The sequence below is a fragment of the Labrus mixtus genome, chromosome 6 (genome assembly GCF_963584025.1).
Source record: "Labrus mixtus chromosome 6, fLabMix1.1, whole genome shotgun sequence".
Classification (NCBI taxonomy): Eukaryota; Metazoa; Chordata; class Actinopteri; order Labriformes; family Labridae; genus Labrus; species Labrus mixtus.
Window position 1 is genome coordinate 3,783,781 of NC_083617.1, and position 20,987 is coordinate 3,804,767.

Here is a 20,987-nt window from a genome sequence, read left to right on the forward strand (position 1 = left end):
AGCCGAAGTAGTCTGAATTAGCCAAAACAGGGGGATCGGACGGAAATAACAAATGTAGATTTATTGCCAATGTTTTGAAGTGATGTTGAGCAAAGTGTTGAAACCCATCAGATTATGTGACCTTCACTTTCAATATCATAAAAAGCAGATATTGTGTCAGATTTGAGATACTAGTCTTTCTGCAGAGTTACTGTTCCATCCTGACATTTTCTATGGAGCTAGATTTAGTGATTGGCTGAAAAGTAAGGAGACATTTGATTGGCTGAAGATGATTCCCTGCTTTAAAAAATGCATTAAAATGCATTAGTGGGTCCAGCCACAACAGAAGAGTCTCAAAAAAACTCACAAGAAAATGCAATCAAGTTCACAACCACAAATATGTTGATTTGTTTTACATTTACAAAGAGGGACAATTTGTTTGTGAGCATTTTTTAAGCGTCATTTATGTATAAATCCTACAATATATTTGTAACTCCGTCTGTGTGCATTTACTCTTTCCGAGACTCCATAAATATGTGGTTGATACGTCTGTGCTTTCCTCATGGTTGATGCTATCGTGTCTGGTGGCAGATTTTTGGAACATAAAACTCAAAGCTATCAAAATTTGTGACCCTCACTGATAGAACCATCCAAGGTGGAAAATGTGGCTGAAAGTCCTTATCACACAACGGCCCACAGAATGTGTTTTAATACCCGCAAGAAACCTTCAAACGATTACCAGGAAGTCCACTTTACACCGGCTCAGCAGGAACTCTCTATCGGGGGAAACACAAAAAGGAAATGGCGTACTAAAAAAGACTGTAACTCGTAAGATTCCCTTAATTTGGCTGACTCGGATTCCTTGAAGCCTGATACTGGCCTCAACTGAACTTCACAGTTTTTGCAAGGAGCGAGTCAGCTATTTGTCATTGAGGTAGAGCTAAGAAGGAAGGAATTGCTTCAGTGCAATTATGCAGGACTAAATGCAGTTCCCAATAATTCATCTGACGTACAGTAAAGACCATCGAAACATATCCATGATAGTTTAGTCATGATCAGTGGTGTAGGGCTGTGTACACAGGTAATCGGCCTTTCAGTCTACATTCATATACCAACTTATAAATCCCCTCTGCTGTGCACCATTTAGAAGAATGTTGGCATGACCCGCCTTCTCTGTCTCTAATTGGTGAATACTCTTTTTTTGACTTCATTGGTTAGCTGGGTGCGTCATACTTTACCAACGTCGTCCAAGAAAAAAATGAAAAGGTGCCTTTGGTCAACCTGCCTGAGTGGTTGATTCTAATGCAACAAAATATGGCTTCCTGTGGTCATCTTAATCAATAAAGGAAGGACAGATGAAGGGAAGAACTAATAGCTGACCAAGCAGATACTGCAGCTTTTAGCTTTGCATTAGCAACACCTGCATGACGCCTTCAAACAGAAACTGTTAGAACACGTCAGGGAATTTCCACTTTGTGTAGCAACAAAAGGAAGCAGAAATTATTTATTTAAAAACGTAACTAAACACCTGGTAACTTGAATTGGAACACAAATGTGTGAAGTGATTTGTTACTTAACTACAAAAAAGTGATCTTCGTAAACCAATGCATTGATGTCTCACGTGTTACCCCCGACACTGCTTAGTAAAAAGGAATAGTTCACTCAATATGCATAATGAAGTGGCTGTCTCACTCTTTAGTCTGCGGGGCCAGTATTGATTGCAAAATCTGCACCTCTTCATTGGCTCATGTTGATTTCATAAAGATCCATACTTCATGAAGTCAAGCAGCAGAAGCAAAGTGACAATGTGCAAATACTTCAATCCCATTTTTAGCTGGACTAAATATGAACGAGTTATCGTACATGTTTAGCAAATACAAAGGCAGCACATCTCACACTGATGTGAGCCAAATCAACGAGTGAGATGTTATTGTTTTGTCCTGACTTAACTTAAGATTTGAGATGTGCTGCCTTTGTATTTTTGGACAATTTTGGGGCTGAGATGCATCAGTGGTGAGGCACAACACTGCCTACTAAAATGAAAGAATAATACTTCCAGCTAACCCAACCTCAAACTAAGATGTCAAATTGGGAATCTAGATATCCCCCTCGCCTCATTCTCTTGCAGTACACTTCACCATATTACCCTCACACTGCTCTGAGGAGTTAAGCCTTCACCTCATCATGACGGGGCTCCAGGGTAGCCATACCACCGCCCTCCCTCTTCGTGGCAGGAGACCATCAATTCATGGTTGAGGTAAAGTTCTGCCCCCCGGGGTTGGTAACATTATGCCATGAATGCTCAGTCAACCAGTGTCACTCACACCCTCCTGCCCCCCTCCTCTGCAACGCTCACTTCCCCTAAGCCCTGAGTGAAACATGAGCCCCTGCCTTGTGGAGCAGAATGGCCCATCCAGGCAGAGCTGACAAGACCCAGTGTCTTAATGGAGCAATACACCAAACGGGTCCTTTGTTACCCCCGACCAGCTGCATATCTGCCTCCCTAGCCAACAGCCTTGGCTCTGATAGAGGTGTCTCACAGTATCGACAGCTTCTAATTTACTCTCTCATCATCGCTTGCCTCATTTGCTCCTCAAACACAATGCTCTCTTTCTCTCGGCTCAGGTCAGCCATTTTCTCCGCCAGCAATTTGTTGATTAGATTTTTTCTGCATCCAGTGTTTTAATTTGCCCGCCAGCATGCGCACCATATCAAAGTTAGACTTAAATAAAAATCAAGCATCAGTCGATTCTCCTGCTTTTTTCAATCCCCGGTTTAAAAGGCTCTTTGACTGATTGCGTGCCATCAGATTTCAGCGCATTATTTAGTTTCAGTGTGTCTGTTGCGCTGGCATGTTGCAAACATCACAGCCTCCAAATGGTCTCTAGAAGCTGCTGTCTCCTCTATTAGGGAGCCAACAGATGTGGAGTATGACTGCAGTTCTAATTACTGAAAAAGACAAGTGTGGGGGATAATTACACAGTGGAAGTGAGGCAGAGGAAAAAAAAAAAAGAAGCCGAGTCCTGGGCCAGAGCTCTGATCTGAGACTACAGACGACTCTGGCTCCCCCATCACCATATGCAGCCCAACCTGCATCAGCACAAATAGTGCTCTCGCATAGAGGCGGCTTTAGGATCAGACAGCACCTCTGTGCTCCACTGATGATGCTCCAACATTAGCACTGTTCCTAAAAGCAAATGGTATGGCAAGCCTTTACTAAACCTGCATAATGACTAAATGCTTCTGCTGCAGGAGGGGCTTTTTGATTCAACACATCCACAACTCTTCTCTTACGTTTCAGGGAAGCTATCAGGTAAAAACCAACTGTCCCTCTTCTTTAGCATATCGCTGTTTAGCCCAAGGCGATGCACATGTGCGGTAGGCAGTTTGAAAGTGGAGCACAAACAACACTCCGTAAACTTGCAGACACATTCAGTTTGCACCGAATGTGCAAAGTCAAAATTGTACTCTTACTTTATTTTTGAAGAATTATTTTTGGGCTTTTTGTTTGCCTTAATTGAAAGTAGTGGATAGAGACATAGATTTTGAGGAGAGAGAGAGAGAGAGAGAGAGAGAGAGCGGGGAATGTCATCCACAGGTCGGATTCGAACCCAGGCCGTCCGCCTTAGAGGACTTTAGCCTCTGTACACGGGGCGCACACACTAACCACTTGACTTTCCCTCCTTAATTGGAAAACGTGTAACACAAGATCCAATGCATAGGAAACTAATATGTGGATACACCACAAACTAAGCCTCTCCCTCGTGCTCATTTGTCTCGTTTTCATGTCATTCTGCATGACACAACCTCATTTTTACTGTTTACTCCTTTTGTAAGCCGTACCCAGGAGACAGTGAGCGCCTTGGCCTTAATTGCAGGATTAGACATCTGCTTTGCTTATTGCCGAGTAGCCTCACTTTGTAAGTAAGCCCCCCCCCCCCTTAAGTGGTGGGATATTGTTTAATTAGCTGCATATCTTATATACATTTTTTGCAATACTATAAAATCAGGTGAAGATGGAGAGAAAGGAGAAGAAGAAGAGAACATGTGTGCAGATGTGCTCGAGGTGTTATGTGAGGGAGTTTTGTACACAGCTCTGCCTCCCTCTCTTATCAACGGGCGAGTTAGAGAGCTGTGCCTTCCTCTATCTCACCACGACGCTGTGTATCTACCGACAAATAAATATTAAAGGAGGAAAAAAAAGACATGCGCGTGGGTCTGCATTGTATTTCCACGCTATGTTTCAAAATATATGCGCTAATATTAGCTTGCGCTTAGGTGTTAGGCAGGCGTGTTTTTTTTTATCAGCCCTTGCCAGCAGGCCTGAGGCACACTAAGAGATGGCAGGAGCAATGAGGAAGGTGAAATCCCACACAATCCTATTAGAGTGGATTAGGGGGGGCAGCTTTCTTTCTGTTGCCACTCTGCTGCAGGTGAGCAATTGTAAATAGCAAAAAAAAAGAATAGTTATGACATGGTTGGTTCAAATCGAGGCCCTTCTTTTGTAACAAAGGGCGGCCATTCTTTTTTTTTTTTTTTTCATTAAGCCGGCGTACATGAACATACATAAAGTTTCCAGGTAATGATTCGTAATGTTAGAATAATTACAACACTGTCACTCAAAACAACCCACAAAGAAGAGCCGAATGATTGCATTTTTTTTTCTTCTTCTTCCCCAAACAGCCGTGTGAAATTTAAGCAGAGGGGTTATTATCGATCGGATGATCAATGGCAATCATATATTTTCATCTTCTGCCACAGAAACTCATCCCCTCTGACCTCCCCTGTGGTTCTCAGGCTGTCAAGGCTGAAAGATTTCCCCCGTCCATCTTCTGTCTTTCTCCCTCTGACCTTTTCCCGGAACCAATTAGAGCATCACTTGCGGGAGTTATCACCGCACTGCAGGAACCCACTGTACATCTGGACAATTATATTTATACACCTTCCAAGTGCATAGTTTTTCTTTATGACCCATCTCCAATTCTTAACGACTTTTTTTTTTTTTTTAAATTAGACTTTTTCCCCCCTCGTGTGAATCTGCATATCTTCGCTGAGACGATGATTCAAAGTGATGAAAGATGATTTCTGCTCTGTGTGTAAGTGAACACGTTTGAATTTTATGAGTGACTGTGCACGAGTGTGTTTCTGCAGGCCCTGACTGGCGCAGAGATAACTGCTACCTCATTACGATGACAGAGAATGAGGCTTCTCCGGGGTGACTGAACTCATCCCGATTAGATAAGAAGAAAAAAAAAGGAAAAGCGGGCATTTGCATTCTCGATCTTCCACTTTATTTCTTCAGTTTATTGTTTTTCCCTTCCTTGCGTCTGTCCTCTGGGAGAAATGGAGGCATTTAATGGAGTCAATCAGAATTTGCTGTGGAGGACTCTTTAAGCTCTTTTCATTAACATCCTTAACACCTTGACCTGCTCTACTCCTGCCTCCCTCCACCATGCTTCCCGTGCAGGAGAGCGTGCAAAAATTCAAAAAGAGGCTCAAACATTGTAAAGCATCTGGAATTTATGTGTGACATAGTACATTATGCAGATGTGATGTCGAAGTTGTAAGTCTTGTTTAGCATACTGAAAGGCTTTATATCTGATTTTTTGATCCAGCAGATGTCGCCCTTGAGCACCAGCATGAAACCAAAACAACTTGCGCTGCATTGTTGTGTTAGCATGCTAATGCTAGCGATCTTTATTATGCTCGTATCTTCACACTGCATGTAAATTTACCTGAAATGAGCGTGATCTAGAAACACAGTTAAGCAGTGAGTACAGTATGTTATTCTTCTTTTCTCTAGTCCCTCAATTAAACAACTTTTATACGCGAGGGGAGGAGTCAGCCGGCCGTCCCGGTGATGTAAACAAAGTGAAGATAGGACTCTGAAAACTCTGAAAACATCACAGACAGTGGGACTCGGGTGTTACACCCATTGTAGACAGTCATGACTCACAGAGTTATTTTCAGAGGATATACTTGATTTCTACATTTAAGTGTGAAAAATCACATATAAAGACTTTAAATGGACTTTGACTTGAGCTTGTATATTTATTTTCTAGTCGTGTGACTACTCAAAACGCTTTTAGACTGCAGGTCACACCTACACATTCACACACTGATGGTAGAGGCTGCTGTGTGAAGAGTCCATCAGAAGCAATTAATCCCATTCATACACCGCTGATGAAGCAGTGGGAGCACTTCGGGGGTTCAGAGTCTTGCACAAGGACACTCAGACATGTTGCTGCAGGAGCTGGAGATTGAACCCTCGACCTTTAGGTTGAGAGACAACCAACTGTACCACTGAGCCACAGCTGCCCAATCAATGTCTTAGATCAATAGCTATGAGAAAAGGTTGAAAAACACCTTTTCACAAAACTGCGCTTGTGTGGCAGATCACGTTCTGATTGACATCGGCAACAATGGTGCATGAAGAAATGATCAATGTTCAGCTGTAAACAGAGAGAGTCTGCTTCAGATCCAGAGGAGCACAAGCCCTGCAAACTAAACTTCATTTTAACAGTTTACTGAATGAATTGTTAAAAAAAGTGGATTTGTTTTTCCAGTTGAAGCATGTTTTGGTCCCCCTCACTCTACGATCCGTTCGTTCACATGAGATCTGTGTTTTATTTATCTTTATAGCAAATGTAGTAAAAACATTGCCATGTCTGCTGGCCATTTTAAATATTGTATTATCTGCAGTGCAGTTCATAACTTCCGCTGTCACTCTCCTGTTTGATGCATCCCGCTGTTTACACAAGTTCCCTCCATGAGACACGTTCATTTTTTCATGTGATCTAATAGTATTCACGTTTCAAATACAGTGTCAGTGTCACTGTGGCATTATTACTTTTCCGAATGTGGTGTTGTTTTTGCAGAGTTAACCAAATGGAAAACGATAGCTTTCTCTTATTTCTGTGCGAGATGACGGCGTTTCTCTACGTGCCGGTTTGTCAAACGGATGCAGCACCAGAAGTGAGCAAAAAAAAAAACTTCTCATTTGAAGACATTTAAAAAAAAAAAAAAGTACCTTCATGAAGCAATGCCAGAGGTGTAAACAGACAGATGGACAGGATGAATAAGAAAAGAGGGAAAAGATGGCACAGAAGACGAGGCTGTTGATGATGATTCACCCAGTGCCTTATGGGTAAAGAGCTCCCTGACTCAAACTTATCCAGGACCTATATGCATGTGCGGGGCACAGAAAGACCCTTGAGTCAAAGAGAGGGCCTCTTCTTTTTCTCTCTCTCTCTCTCTCTCTCCGCCCTCGTCTACAAAGTCTCTAATCCGAAAAAAAAAAACCCAGACACATTACTCAGCTGACCCCCTCGCTGCCCACCGCACGCACAGTCAGGTCTCATTTCCCTTCATGCCAACCGTAGCATGGTCACCACCGAAACCACACAGACCACTGCAGGCACAAAAAGACTGCCCACTCTGTCTGCTTGGATGGGCTCTGCAGAAGACCCAACAATGGGGACTGGGGGTGGGACAGGCAGGAGATTAAGGGCAGAGAGAAAAAAAAAAGTAAGAGAAGGATGAAGACCCAAGCAAAAAGGAGAGAGTATCTTAGATGTAAGTAGGTTAAAAAACCTAAAGCACACTCAAGATAAAAAAAAGAAAGTGTTTGTGCGCTCACACTTCAGAGGAGAAGGAGAATGAAAACGACTGCAGTCTTGACTCTCTCATACGCGGGTCAATAACTGCCTGTGCTCCCTCTAGAGCACAGGAACATGTACTCAGATCCTTATCAGGGCATGCTATCATCTCCGCCGCCTCACAGAAGCACAGATACTGTCATCCACCACACTATCGCAGAATGACATCAGCTCGGAGACATGGGAGTAATTATATTATACAAGCCGGCGACACACCGGGAGGAGAGGCAGAATCAGGCAGTATCCACTTTCTCCCTCCTCTCTTCTCCTGCCTTTCTTTCTTTTCACTCCCTCCATCCTGGATGTTCCTTGCTGTCCATTTTTTTTTTTCCCCCCTCCCGCCCCACCTCTCCTCACTCTGCTGTTCTCTGCAGCAGCAGCGCCAGCCCAGACGAGCGCTGCCTCTAATCCATTCAACCATTAGCTCTGAAGGTGGCGAGCTTTAAAATTGATTCTAATCACTTAAATTGCTTTGCCGACTTCGATCAAATCGCCGAGTTTTGAGACGCAGACTCCATTTGTGTGAGGTGGTTGACGGAGCAGGTGTTAACGTTTGGGGGTTGGGGGGGGGGTCGGGTTTCCTCAGACACGTTAAGTACATGTCATGTAATCATCATATCATGACTCTGGAGGTTATCTTCCCCCCTCACTTAACATATGGATGTGCTGTGATGAGCCTCCATTCAGGTACGAGAGTTATCTATAAATGTGCCATAAATGTATTTATCTTATTATTTTAAACAGAAACCCTAAGCAGACTTAAATCCAAACATTTTATTTCACTTTTTTCCCATGATAATGTTTACATTTTCTGTTGTTTTCTCGAAGTCTTGATTTAACTTTCTCAGGCTAACAATGCTAGTTTTCTAGCTTTTCACAGGAAAACTTGCAAATTTTTTCAACATATTGACCAAGTTGTCTCATTTTCTCCGGTAAACAGCGCTGGTTTTCTGTGTGATCACAACTTAAATTCGCAACATGTCGACTTAATAATCTAAATTTCTTGGAATAAGAACACTGGTTTTCCTGTGATAATGGGAAATCAAGTCATATTCACAGAAAAAAACAGCATTGTCATCGTGAGACAACAGGATAAAAATCTCAGGAAACAATTGAAATCTGCTCGTTGTCACTTTTATGATTTGTGCTGCTGCTGCCCTCTCGGCCAGGTCACCCTGGTGAAAGAGATCTTTAATTATTGAATTACCTGATCAAATAAAGGTTAAATAAAATGTGTTTAAAATTACGGGAAAATTGATTTTAAAAAATGAATTGATGCATGTCCGCTTTGGGCTTCTGTAGTTTTAAAATCTTTTGTTTATTTAAAAAATAATAATTCAAAAAGTGATTTTTGTGAGATCCCTTTTGATAAAGCAAGCATGCATTGTGTTAAATTAGTAACTAAGCAACCACAAAATAAAAAAAAACTAAATAAGAGAACTGCATGAAAATAATCATATCTATGTATAAACTGACTTCAATCCATTTCTTAAAAAAATTGGAAAATCGTGCTAAAATCGTATCGAGAAATAAGTTTCCTGATTCCTATCGTATTGTGTGTTGAGTGTGTTCTTCCATCTCTAATTAAAACACCGTTCTCAATCGATCACATCCTCTCAGCCACAGAGGAATGTACGATAACCCAGTTGGAGTAGAATATCAAGTTTTCCATTTGTGTCCATATCTGGGAAAGAAGACTATCCCCCCCTGTGGGAGTCAACGTGGTGATGAATGGAAGGTCTGCTTCTCGGAGTTGATACTGTCTGAACCTCATTACTGCTCGCCCTAAACAAACAATGCATCACACTCCAACTCAATTTCATACATCCTGACCATGGTAATTCTCTTCTTCTTTCCACATAAATCAATGACATAGTCGATACAAAGGAAGAGGGGGTTTTCTGTTACAGCATGCTCTCTCTCTCTCTCTCTCTATATATATATATATATATAAATATATATCTCTAAGATAAACCTACAAACCAGCGAGGTAGAGTGATGTGTGTTTTCCTATTAGATCACTTACAGCGTTTCTCTGATCCTGTCATGGAGAATGGATTTATAGCCCACCATTTGGGCAGGCAGAGTTACTAAATATAGACGCGTACTAAGTGAAAAAGTGCATTTTCATGAAGTGGAGATGGAGGCAATTTGCATATAGAACTAAGTGTCAGCACTCTATTAGCTTTGTTTAGTCTAATCACTCGAGACAATGTTAAACGCACTGTGACAACAGTGGGGGGAAAAGGCAGGTACAGTTACATAAGTATCGCAAATAGGATTAGATTTTTTAGCATTGGCCGTGACACCGAAAAGCTGAGCGAGAGAGAGAGAGAGAGAGAGAGAGAGAGAGAGAGAGAGAGAGAGAGAGAGAGAGAGAGAGAGAGAAGAGAGGGATGGGGCAGAGAGGTAGTAAGTGTCTGTTGACGAACACACAGACATTATAAATATAAAGAGATACTGTTGAGAAATAGAGGAACAACCTGAGGGACTACAGTTCTTGCACTCACAAATTAAAAAAGGAAAAAAAAAAGTAGCTGTGCATGTTTAATTGCTGCAGTGAAGATGTAAAGAACGAGCCCCATGAAAGTTAAGCCAATTGCTGCACAGCTATAAGACAACAGCACTGGGGTTTTAAAAAAAAACAGTAGGCTTTGTCCTGGAGCCAGGTACTGTGTTGAACAGCATGTCTCCCATCTCGCTTTTCATGCACCCCCCCCCCCCTCTCCGTGCGCTGATCAACCAAAAATGTAATCATGTTACAGGAAAGCGTTTTTCTATAAGGCCCCCTCGAGCTCCCTCCTCATACTAACACCATGGAGGAGCAGCAGCAGCATAGCGATATAGCTGTGGCGGTATTAACTCGTGGAATCTGCCTGAAAGCACCATATGCCCCCCCCCCCCGCCGTGGGGGTCCTCTGGGAGAGCAGAGGAGGGCGAAGCTGGAGTGTTGTCCACCCCAGACAGGTCACGGCAGAGTAGGCCTAATTGGCTCTCTTGGTAGGGCCGGCAAACCTCCCATCTCCACCCCCCCACCCCACCCCATCATCACTGAAGAGATCTGACTCCCTCGGTCATACAGGTCTGAATCGGCCCAGTGATCCAGACTCTGAGCGCTCCAGGGTCCGATAACAACAACATCCTCAAAATGGCACTGATGGTACAACTCAAAACTTAAAAACCAGTGCACTGCTTATCGTTAATATAAAAAAAACTAAAAAAAAACTGTAGAATATCAAAGATGAGTTTTTTATTTTTTGGTACATTATTGAGCAGTTTCTACTCAATGGAATAGAGAGGTAGCATTACGTCAGTGTTACACCAGTGCTGATGACGTCACTCCAAACAGCCTGGGCAGTACGATGACTAAAAGAAAAGGAGTATTTTTGGGCTTCAGAGTGTCACACTAACTCACTGTTAAAACATCAACATCACTCGGAAGTTTCAGGTGAAATTCACACAGAGAGAAAATCAAGTGGGAGGCAAAAAGTGGGGGGAAAAAAAAACAATCTGCAGTATTTCTAAAAAATCATTCACACATGCTGGATCGAGGCGAGCATACTGCAGTCTACTATGAATGCTCGGGCTTGGGGTTATATAAGTCCTTTCCTCGTCTTGAACCTTCTTTGCAACGCGGGGGTAAAAAAAAAAAAAAAAAAGGGGGGGGCCTCATCTAACACTCCACGCTGGGCAGGGGCCAGGAGCGGCCTCGACTTCCCTGCGGAAGCTGGAGGGGAAACAAAATCTTTTGTCTCTTCCAAAACACCCAGGGGGGCAACATGGAGCAAGCCACAGCGTTCTAATCCTGTCTAATCTGGACACAGCGGAGCATCTGGAGATAGGGATATGGCTAATCTCAGGCATGGAGACACAGAGGGCACTTTGCCGAGACGAGGAAACGGGGTTGGATCTGAGCTAGACTCGCAGCTGTCTTGCAGGACTGTGAGTGCAACTTGGGGAAGGAGAAATCTTCGCTGCAATGAATATTATAAACCAAGGCTTGAATCTGCAGGAGTGGACACCAAAAGAGTGAGCGGAGGTTCGCTTAAAGTTTGCAGCGATGATTCTATCTTTAAACGAGGTGCTTGAGAAGTTACTCTGATGGTGAAGACGTGGAATACTTACTGTGCCCCGCTCTTAGGGATGCAGGCGATCTGTGGATAGCAATAGGCACAATGTGGTGACGCTTGTTTCCATGGGAGAGGTGAATATGATGTAGGCTCTCCACAGCACCCGGGTCCGACCCTGCCACAAAGCCCAGAGCCAAGGCCGTGATCCACAAGGCCAGGTGGGCGAGCGAAGCCGAATTCCGGTTTAGGGACTCCGCCTCGGGCCTCGGGGGAGCAAACTGTGTCCTCCAGCCTCCGAACATCTTCCCTGAGTGACTTCCCAGATGATGATGATGAGGCGTCAGATCAAGGGTGGAACTTCAGTAAGCCTCACAGCCCCATACTTTCTCACCTTGACAAATCGCACTATGCCCCAAAGAGAGACTCACACTCACAGATCCACAGAGAAAGAGGAGGGGAAGGAAAAAAAAAGAAGCGGGAAGGGGACACTGCAAGATGTCGGTTTGAGAGGAGGAAGAAAAAAAAAAAAACCTCTTGCAGTTCTCCACTGAGTTAGGAAATCCGTAGCAGCACCCAGGGATGCGCAGAAGTGTCATGAATCATCGTATAAAAACAATCAGAAACATTCACTCGAGAAATTAGGGCAAACCTCGATCAGCGATGGAGAAATCCCAGCTTGATCCAATTCCCTTAGTTCCCTTATTCTCTCTTTCTTCTCACAAAATTAGAAACATCTTCCCCCAACCAAAAGCTGTAAATATTCCGAGGAAAAAAAAAAAGAAAGCAATTACCAAGAAAAAGGAAGAAAGCCAACTTGAGAAGAGACTGATAAAGCAACCTGTGCAAAAGTAGATTTCTTCAGAAAACCAAGACAGACACTCCGAGTTTCCCCTCCTTCTCCTCCAGTGGTCTCAAAGGGTGTCCAAAGGAATGGGGACCATAGTTTTAATCCGAGTCTTATTTGCATGTGTCGGACAGCTGCGGCAGCTTCGCAGGAGAAGGCGTGATTGCACCTGTAAGTTGTTGCCAAGTAGAGACCCCGCTCCACCATCAAGAGGTGTCTGCGCTCAATGAGACCGAGCGGCAGCGACGGCAAGCACCTGAGAGAGCAGCAGCCCTGGGCAGGAACACACAAACACACACACAGGCAGCATCGGCAAGCGCCGTTCCAGAAGATGTGCGCAAGAGGAAGAGAGGGGAGAGAGAGGAGGAGAAGGAGGAGGAGGACAGAGGGAGGGGGGGGGGAGCCTCAGCAGCCAGCCAGGAAGCAGGAGGGAGAGTGGCTATGCAAATGGGCAGCGTTCACATAGCGAATCACTGGAGCCTGAGTGCATTACAGAGGAAGAGCCTATTTAGGCAGAATAGCAGGAATTGAAGCTATGTCCCCCCCCCCCCCCAGCCCTGATTCCTTTCACAACCCTCTCCCCTACTCTGTCTGCTCAGTCTCTTTCAATCCACTCTCTCCTGTGTGGACATTCATGAGCAGAAAAAAAGAAAAAGCAAAGGACAAAGCAGGACAGGACAGATGCTTTTTCTGTTTCTACTTTTTTTTTCATCATCTCTCCAGATTTCTCCTTTTCTCCCACTCCCTCTCTCTCTTTTCTCTATCTTTGAATTTTGGGAAGTTGTATGTTACAACTCCTGCGGATGTAAAAAAAATCTGGAGCAAGGCGGTCCAACCCGGTCCTCGACTCTCCATCGCCCTGGAAAAACTAGCTTTTCTATAGGTTCTCTCGCCGGACTCTGCAGTCTATCGTTAGAAAGATTTTTTTAGAAGAATGATGATGCTGCAGCTCACATAGGGAACTCTCCCTCTTTTTTTCTCTCTCGCCCTCTCTCACAGACATATGAAGACACACACACACACACACACACACACACACACACACACATACATAAACAAAGCACGCACACAGCCCGGTGCTGGCGGTGGAGCGCTGTCCACTGAGAAGGGGGTGCTGAATCCGGGGCAAGTCTGCCTCGCCTGCTAAATAAAAGACCATTTTCTCAAAAGAGAGGGGAATGCTGATCGCAGACTCAGAGAGCAGCGACGGGGCTACGGGAATGCAAGAGGACATGTGGACATAAAAGCCCTGCTGATAAACACACAATCTGGTTCAGCTGGGGAAAGTGTGCTCAGTGTTCAGAGTTCAGGACTGGACAGCACAAAAAGCTCAGCTGCAGTGTGCCCTGCTTCTGCGTGCACGCTTGGCCATTCAACATCCTCCCCTCTTCCAATTGCAGTGTTCTAAGCTGCAGGCAGGAAAAAAAAGAAAAAATGTAAGCACTGCTGAGCCGATCTTTATGGTTTACAGGGACTACACAGGCATTTCATGCCCAAAGAAAGCCAACTTAGCCGCCGTGACACAGAGGATAATGTGTCCTTCTTGGGATTTTTTTTCACTTGAATGTTCACATAAAGACAATGAAAGGAGCCGCGGGGCAACAGAAGACCCAATTAAGTGTACTCTAATGATGAGCAATTTATTTGATCCATTTACTGAGTACATACACATTATAATCGAGGGCTTAATATATAGCGCGACTGCTGGAATCTGAAAATAGAAAAAAAAAAAGAAAGAACGTAGCAGACACTTAATTGTTAGAAGATGAACATAAGCACTAAGATGAATATAATCTGCCATCTGGCACCAAGAGGACAGATGAGGATACTTCTTATTTTCTCCGCTCCATCCGCCCGTTGTGTTCCTATAGAGCGGGCGGAGGAAGGGATTGAAGAACAAAAGCAGCTGCTGCACACATTAGGCAACTGTGTTGTTCTCACCTTGTAGAATCTCAATAACTTGGTGCAGCCACCTGGCGCTAAAAAAAAGTCAGCGACGCGGAACCACGGCTCCGCTCTCATTTGCAATGGTGAAAAAGGGAATGTACCTGCTGAATGTGTTTACACTTTTATAATTATCAGCAGTGCAATCTGCATAATTACATCTAATAAGGCAATCTATCAGGGCTGCTCGCCAAGGACAACAGTCTGACTTCCCTACGTCCTCACCTGCAAACTTCCCACTGAGACACAACATGAGATCTTCAATTGAAAAAGCTTGACATAGAGATGGAATATGTGCGCGTTGTTGCACCCTTTTTTTTGTTTGCATTGTGTATTTAATGGAAATTCTGTGTTTGTATGCAGCCCCTGAAGTTAATGACATCAGCAGTGAGGTGATACCTCTATCAGGTTCATCATTAGTTAGTTGTTCATTTGTGCCCCCAAGTGGCCAGACTGTAAAGTGCACACACGGTTTTGTAGGTTTATACCAAAGGCAGCAGCTTATGTTTGACAGAAGATCCATAGCAGTCAGTATGATAAACAACAAAATCATCGTTGAATCATATTACACGTCAGACTCACGTCAGAAGAAGAACACCAGTTGTGATTTGATACAATATTCAGGTTCTGATCAATTTTGATAAAAATCCCCTCCCACCAGAATAACAAACAAGCCTTCAGCAGGTTAACCTTTGCTCCAGCCATTTTTCACAACAAATTGGCAAACTGAAGTCTGAGAAGCAAAAAAAAAACAAAAAAAACAGAGAGCATGCATGGAGCTCTGGGGGAAAAACGTTCACGACTAAATTCCCTTCTGCAAACACCTGGGACCACAGCCTAAACTAATTTCAGCACAGTTACAGATCTCATCGGCTTTTAACCAGATGATTGTAGAGCGCCGGCTACAAAATGAGAAAATCCTCCACAACTAAACATTTTTTTATCACAGAAGAGTTTTTTTTATTTCACATTGCATTCTGACTCTTGTTCCTGTTAGTGAGATGCCTTCTTGACTGAGAGCCAAAAACAGCTCTGCTTTGTTTCCACTAAAGATCCCCAAAGGCTTGTGCAAGTCCCTGATGCATGTGATTCTTTTGAGTACATTTCCCCTTTTTTTATTCTGCTTTCTGTTTTTTTTTTTTAAAGGTGAAAACATGAAGTGAAGCCAGGGAGAGTTATTAAAAAGCAAAATAGATAAAAAACTGAGCAAATCTGTAGGAAAGCGTGCCTGACTTTCCCCCTCCAACTAAATGATCAGCGAGAGGAGAAATTGTTCTTGGGTGTAATCGTTCCTTTCGAGAGCCAAAGAGTATAAAAGGAGAAGGGTATCTCTGAAACCTCCGCGCACTGAGCTGATGAGATGATTTTTTTTGGAGGACTGGAGGAGGAGAGGCTGGAGTGCAGCAGATGGGTGTTCTCAGAGTACCTGACCCGACTCGAGCAGCGCCTTTAAATCAGTTCAAGGACCTTCAGGCGACGATTCATCACACAGGGAAAGACCCTTTAGGAACGGATGGGCACTTAGAGCCACTTTTAGAGGAATGTTTTTCCCACTCGAGGGGCCACTTTGGTATTTACTGGAAATTACAAGACAACATATCATCTAATGAGGCGTTCTTTGAGTTGAAGACTCAATCCTAAAGGAATAGTTATGACATCAAAGTCGAGAGTCTCACTCAGTATCCACACAAATCTGATTTAAATATGATGACATCACTGTTGTTTATCCCGTCTTTTCAAGAATGAAAACCCAAATCCAATTCCTGAAAAGTTGGGACCTTCTGTGAGATGTAAATCAAAACAAAATGTGATGATTTGTAAGTCGTTGTAACCACATATTCGATCGACAATAGCACAAAGACAACATTTCAAATGTTGGAAATAAGAAATGTCATTGTTTTTGTAAATTCATACTGTATGCCCATTTTTGAGTTTAAATCCAGCAACAAGTTTCAGAATAGTTTGGACCTCATCAAGACCTTAAAGCACATAGTGATCAGGTTGTGATCAGTGGAGTGCTGGAGGGCTCACAGATGACAGCACACTGTTTCCTAAGCAGGTGCAGTTTACTGTATCAGATACAACTGTTGTGTCAAAGCAGATCAAGCATGCAGGCCAAGCCATGCATGAACTGTCTGTACCTGTCGTGTTTGCTGGGAAGACACATCTGTGTCAGGAAAGAAAACAACAACAACGTATGTGCCACAAAGACGCAGAACACTAGGAGGCCATATGATCTGGAGTTAAACTGTGCACTAGTAGGTAACATATACTGCAGGGAGCGTGGAGTATGACATACATAATGACATGTTTCTTTTTATAAACTGGGGGAATGGTAAGGTTTCTGGATTTAAAGCAGCAGTAAAAGGGGAAAAAAAAGAGCAGCCGACTGTGATTGGTCAGAATTCAGGCATCTAGTTTGATGCACACAAGGAGCAGCTGCTGCAGCGACTCTCCGGTCTCCTTCTCTCCAAAGACATTTGACTTTAATATCACCTGTCATACGTTGACATACAATATTAAACCTGAGCTCTTTTATTCAGTAGGAGTATTCTGTGAAAACAAAAACGTGTCATTACTCATCCGAAACGCGGCTCACGATGCAACAGAGAGAGAGAGACAGACGAGCGCACAAAGCACTGATGCTAATGTGTCTATGGGTACAGGAATAGAAGCAGAGGGCTGTCTTAGTCATCCTGAGATGTGACATGATAAGACCGGGCAGATACAGGGAGTCAACACTCAATACAAACACACACAAGCTGGAGCAGTATTTCAACAGAGAAGGGCAGCCAGAGTGTCAATACTGTTTGTGTTAGCAGAGGATGTTACATCAGGTGCCGGTCTGTCAGGGCGCTGTGCTGTATCAGTCAGAGAGAGAGAGTGAAGTCAACTCTGACCTCCACGGATTAAACACGCATCGACTTGTTGGTTTCCAATGTATCTGCGTCTCTGCAGAGTCCTGTAGCTCAGGGTTTGACTCATCACCATAGGGAGTGTCTCCGCTCATTTATTAAGTGATTAGCTCGTTCTGTGATCTATCGCTCATGCATGTGCAGCAATCAACACAGGCAATGATTATTATATCAAAGAAATAGAGCACACATGCATATATACTGTGAGAAAAAAAAATCACCAATGTGGTTGATGTAAAAATGCAGCAACCCCTCACCGTGCACCACAGAGATTTATGCTGCACACACTGTTCATTATGCAAGTGGTGAAAACGACATAAATAACATCACTCAAGCTGATAAAAGGGCCACTAATAGGAAATAATGCACAGTTAGTGTTGTAAAATCTAATCAGCGAATGGAAGTACGCGGCGGTGTTACTGTAATGACTTCATTTTCATTTAGGACAAAAACAAAGAAAACAAAGCTCTGCTGCATCCGTTCTTTACTCATCCTTTCTTTCAATTTGTCTGAAACGACTTCCACATTATAATTACAACCCCGTTCCCTGAAAAAAGTTAAATGTGTCAAAATGTGACTTTCTGTTTGGAAATCCTGGACACCCTGTTCTCTGAAATAAAGAGGTGAGGGGAACGTCCGGTTTGTTCAAAAGCCAGCATCTGTGGGGCGCTGATGGGGCAGTGGTTAGTGCGCGCGCCCCATGTACAGAGGCTGTGGTCCTCCAAGCGGGCGGCTCAGGTTCAAATCCAACCTGTGGCTCCTTTCCCGCGTGTCATTCCCCACCCTCTCTCTCTCCCTGATTTCCGACTCTATTCACTGTCCTGTCTCTCCAATAGAACCACAGAAAATGCCCAAAAAAAAGCCAGCATCTGTACTGATAGTAATGGAAGTGTGTTAGAGCACTTGGCATGGGTAACCTGCAAATTTGTGAAGGCAGCATTCATGCTGAATTCTATATACAGGCTTTGGAGCACTTCTTGATAATTTCATCAGGACTAAACCAAACCACATGTGGGTGTCTGTGGCTCAGTTGGTAGAGTCGTCATCATCATCATCATCAACCTTTATTTAACTTCTCAGAGAGATCATTTGAGGGCGACCCTCATTTACAACGATGCCGAGAAAACATACATAAATGATAAACAACGAGAAATGAGATAAAGCTACTACAGAAAATAAAATCAATCAAAGAGCAATAAACACAATAAAATATAAACACTAAAATCATTTAAAAGCTTGAAATGACTACAGTGATAAGTCAGTGATTAAAATCAAATAAAACAGTTACAGTCAGGTATTGGGGCGGTTAAAAATAATATTTCTAAAGTGTCCATAAGGGATAAAAGTGCTCAAGTTCAGGTCCTGTCGTAAAATATTCTCGGAGTTTGCAGCACTAACACTAAAAGCAGTTTTCCCCAGGTCAGTGGCATGAGGAACCTGGAGTACCAGCCTCTCTCTCTCTTTCTCGAGCGGGTTAAAAATGGAGCGGGGTTCAGATGTAACAAGGAGGTGATATTTGACGGAAGCTTTCCAGTAAGGGCTTTATAGATAAAAAAAAACAAAAAAACAAAGATAACAGGAAGGTCGGGGGTTCAATCCCCAGCTCCTGCAGCCACATGTCCGATGTGTCCTTGGGCAAGACATTTAACCCCAAGTTGCTCCTGCTGCTTCATCAGCGGTGTATGATGAAACTGTTTACTCCTCTAGCGTAAACACACATACACATGTACCTGCACACACTGCACACAGCACTCTTTCCATTACCACGGCTGCAGCCGGTCAGAACTACCTGTATGGAAGATAAACAGATGGATCTTGTTTTCACTGCACACTGAGCTGTTTGTACAGCCAATAGGCTCCTTTCACTCCTTTCTCTCACTGGATGCAGCCGGCGAGGGATGCCTCAGAATCTGGCTGATGTTATTAACCTTTTTTTTTTTAACTTTTTTTATTTACTCCTAATGCATAAACGATGCCACAACAGTGTTGTTCATTTCCATAAATCCATTTAAATACACATAATGATCATGCACTGAGGAAATAACATTCAAATACCCTTGTACCTAAGTGCAAATAAAGGTTGTAGTTGTGCGTAAGAGAGTGGAAAGTACTGTTGTGTGTGTCAGGGAGCGTGTGTGTGTGTCTGCAAATGCATAAACCAAATCCTAACTGTCAGTAAGAGAGATAGGGGTCGCAGGTCGGCAGCTTTCCGAAGGCTTTCTCTCTATCTCCTCTGACAGTTCCCGAGATGCAGCGGGCCACCGGGGCCACCGTGTCTGTCTCTCCGCTGTCTGTCTGTCTGTCTCTCGTGAAATCCGTCCAGAAGTAGATGAGTCTCCTTCTAACAGTGCTTCATCCTGAGCAGGTCAAGGACAGACTGAGAGTCTCTCATCATCAGGGGTCTGCAGCAGTCTTTGTTAACACATCACTCTGCGGCACAAAACCAACCGAGACAACAAAGAGCGGAAATACAAAAAAAAATAATGTTTTTGATGAATTTGAAGTATTAATAAACACTCGTCTCAAAAGCCTCTTGCTTCGTTTTTGAATGACGTTCGTTTTGCTTTTGGACTCAAATCAATGAAATACAAAGAAAGAAAAATCTATTCACTATCGAGAGGAGAGCTCTACATTGTACTTAATTTTTTCTCCCGGCTCTGAAAACATCAACAGAAATACGACTCTTCTGATCACTGCATGTGGAAAAGTGAAGAGCCTTCTACATGCAGGCATGATGAAGGATCTACTTCCTGCACAAACTTTAATCGATGAGCATTTCTGACGCTGCTTTAGTGTTCTCAGGACTCAGCAACATGTCTTGGTTTCAAGTATCTCTCACTGTGTGTTTTTCCATCACCATCTCTGCTTTGGATTTGTTGAAAGAACATGAACAAGGTGACTTTTTACAGATACATAAAGGCCGGCCTCTCACCACTCTCTCACAGTGTAGAAGTTGTGCTTCACACAAGCTTCACACTCACACCTGTTTTTATATGAGAACTGCACTTTGGCTGGATATCAGATGCCGGTGTTTTTTTCGGCTGAAGAAACAAAAATAGGGATGCTGATAACTTCCTGACTTAGGTTGTCAAATATGTTGATAGCAGGTGTTAATCAGTCTCTGTGATTTTTGAAGTTTGATTGTAATCAAAAGTTCTGAAGCTTTAAAAAAGTTTAGCTTCTCATCCATGTTATGTGTGGTCTGGTCTGTAGCCTGTTCTCTGTCTCCCTGGTCTCCCTCTCCCTGCTGCGTACCTGAGTGCAGTCTGCAGTAAAGGACCAGGAGGGGGATTTATAGGGAAGCAGGTAAGAGAGACGTTGGGCTCACACACACACACACACACACACACACACACACACACACACACACACACACACACACACTCTGGGCAGATTGTTGGTGAGGAGCTTTTTGGTTTCTCCCTCTTACTTTTTCCAACCTTTTCCCCAAACAGGTGTTTTTCTTCTTCCATGCATATTTAAATTGTTGTATTTGTTTATTTTAGTCCGTTGACATGACAACGATGTCAGCTGAAAACCTTTTGGCTGCAGGTTTACAAGTCTCTCTCTCTCTCTC

General features: G+C 43.4%; 1 protein-coding gene across 16 annotated transcripts in view; it reads right to left on the reverse strand.

Annotated features, from left to right (window-relative positions):
- The window catches only part of LOC132975171 (neurexin-1a), a 343,741-nt gene that overhangs the window by 129,885 nt on the left and 192,869 nt on the right, over positions 1-20,987 (reverse strand). For 3 of the 16 annotated variants that reach the window (XM_061039542.1, XM_061039541.1, XM_061039540.1), the window contains exon 1: positions 11,763-12,896. The exons of the other annotated variants lie outside the window; for them this stretch is intronic. In XM_061039542.1, coding sequence (XP_060895525.1) covers positions 11,763-12,009 — 247 coding nt within the window. In that variant the 5' untranslated portion in view covers positions 12,010-12,896. Of the gene's footprint in view, positions 1-11,762; positions 12,897-20,987 lie in introns of those variants that run through there. 16 annotated transcript variants of the gene reach the window in all.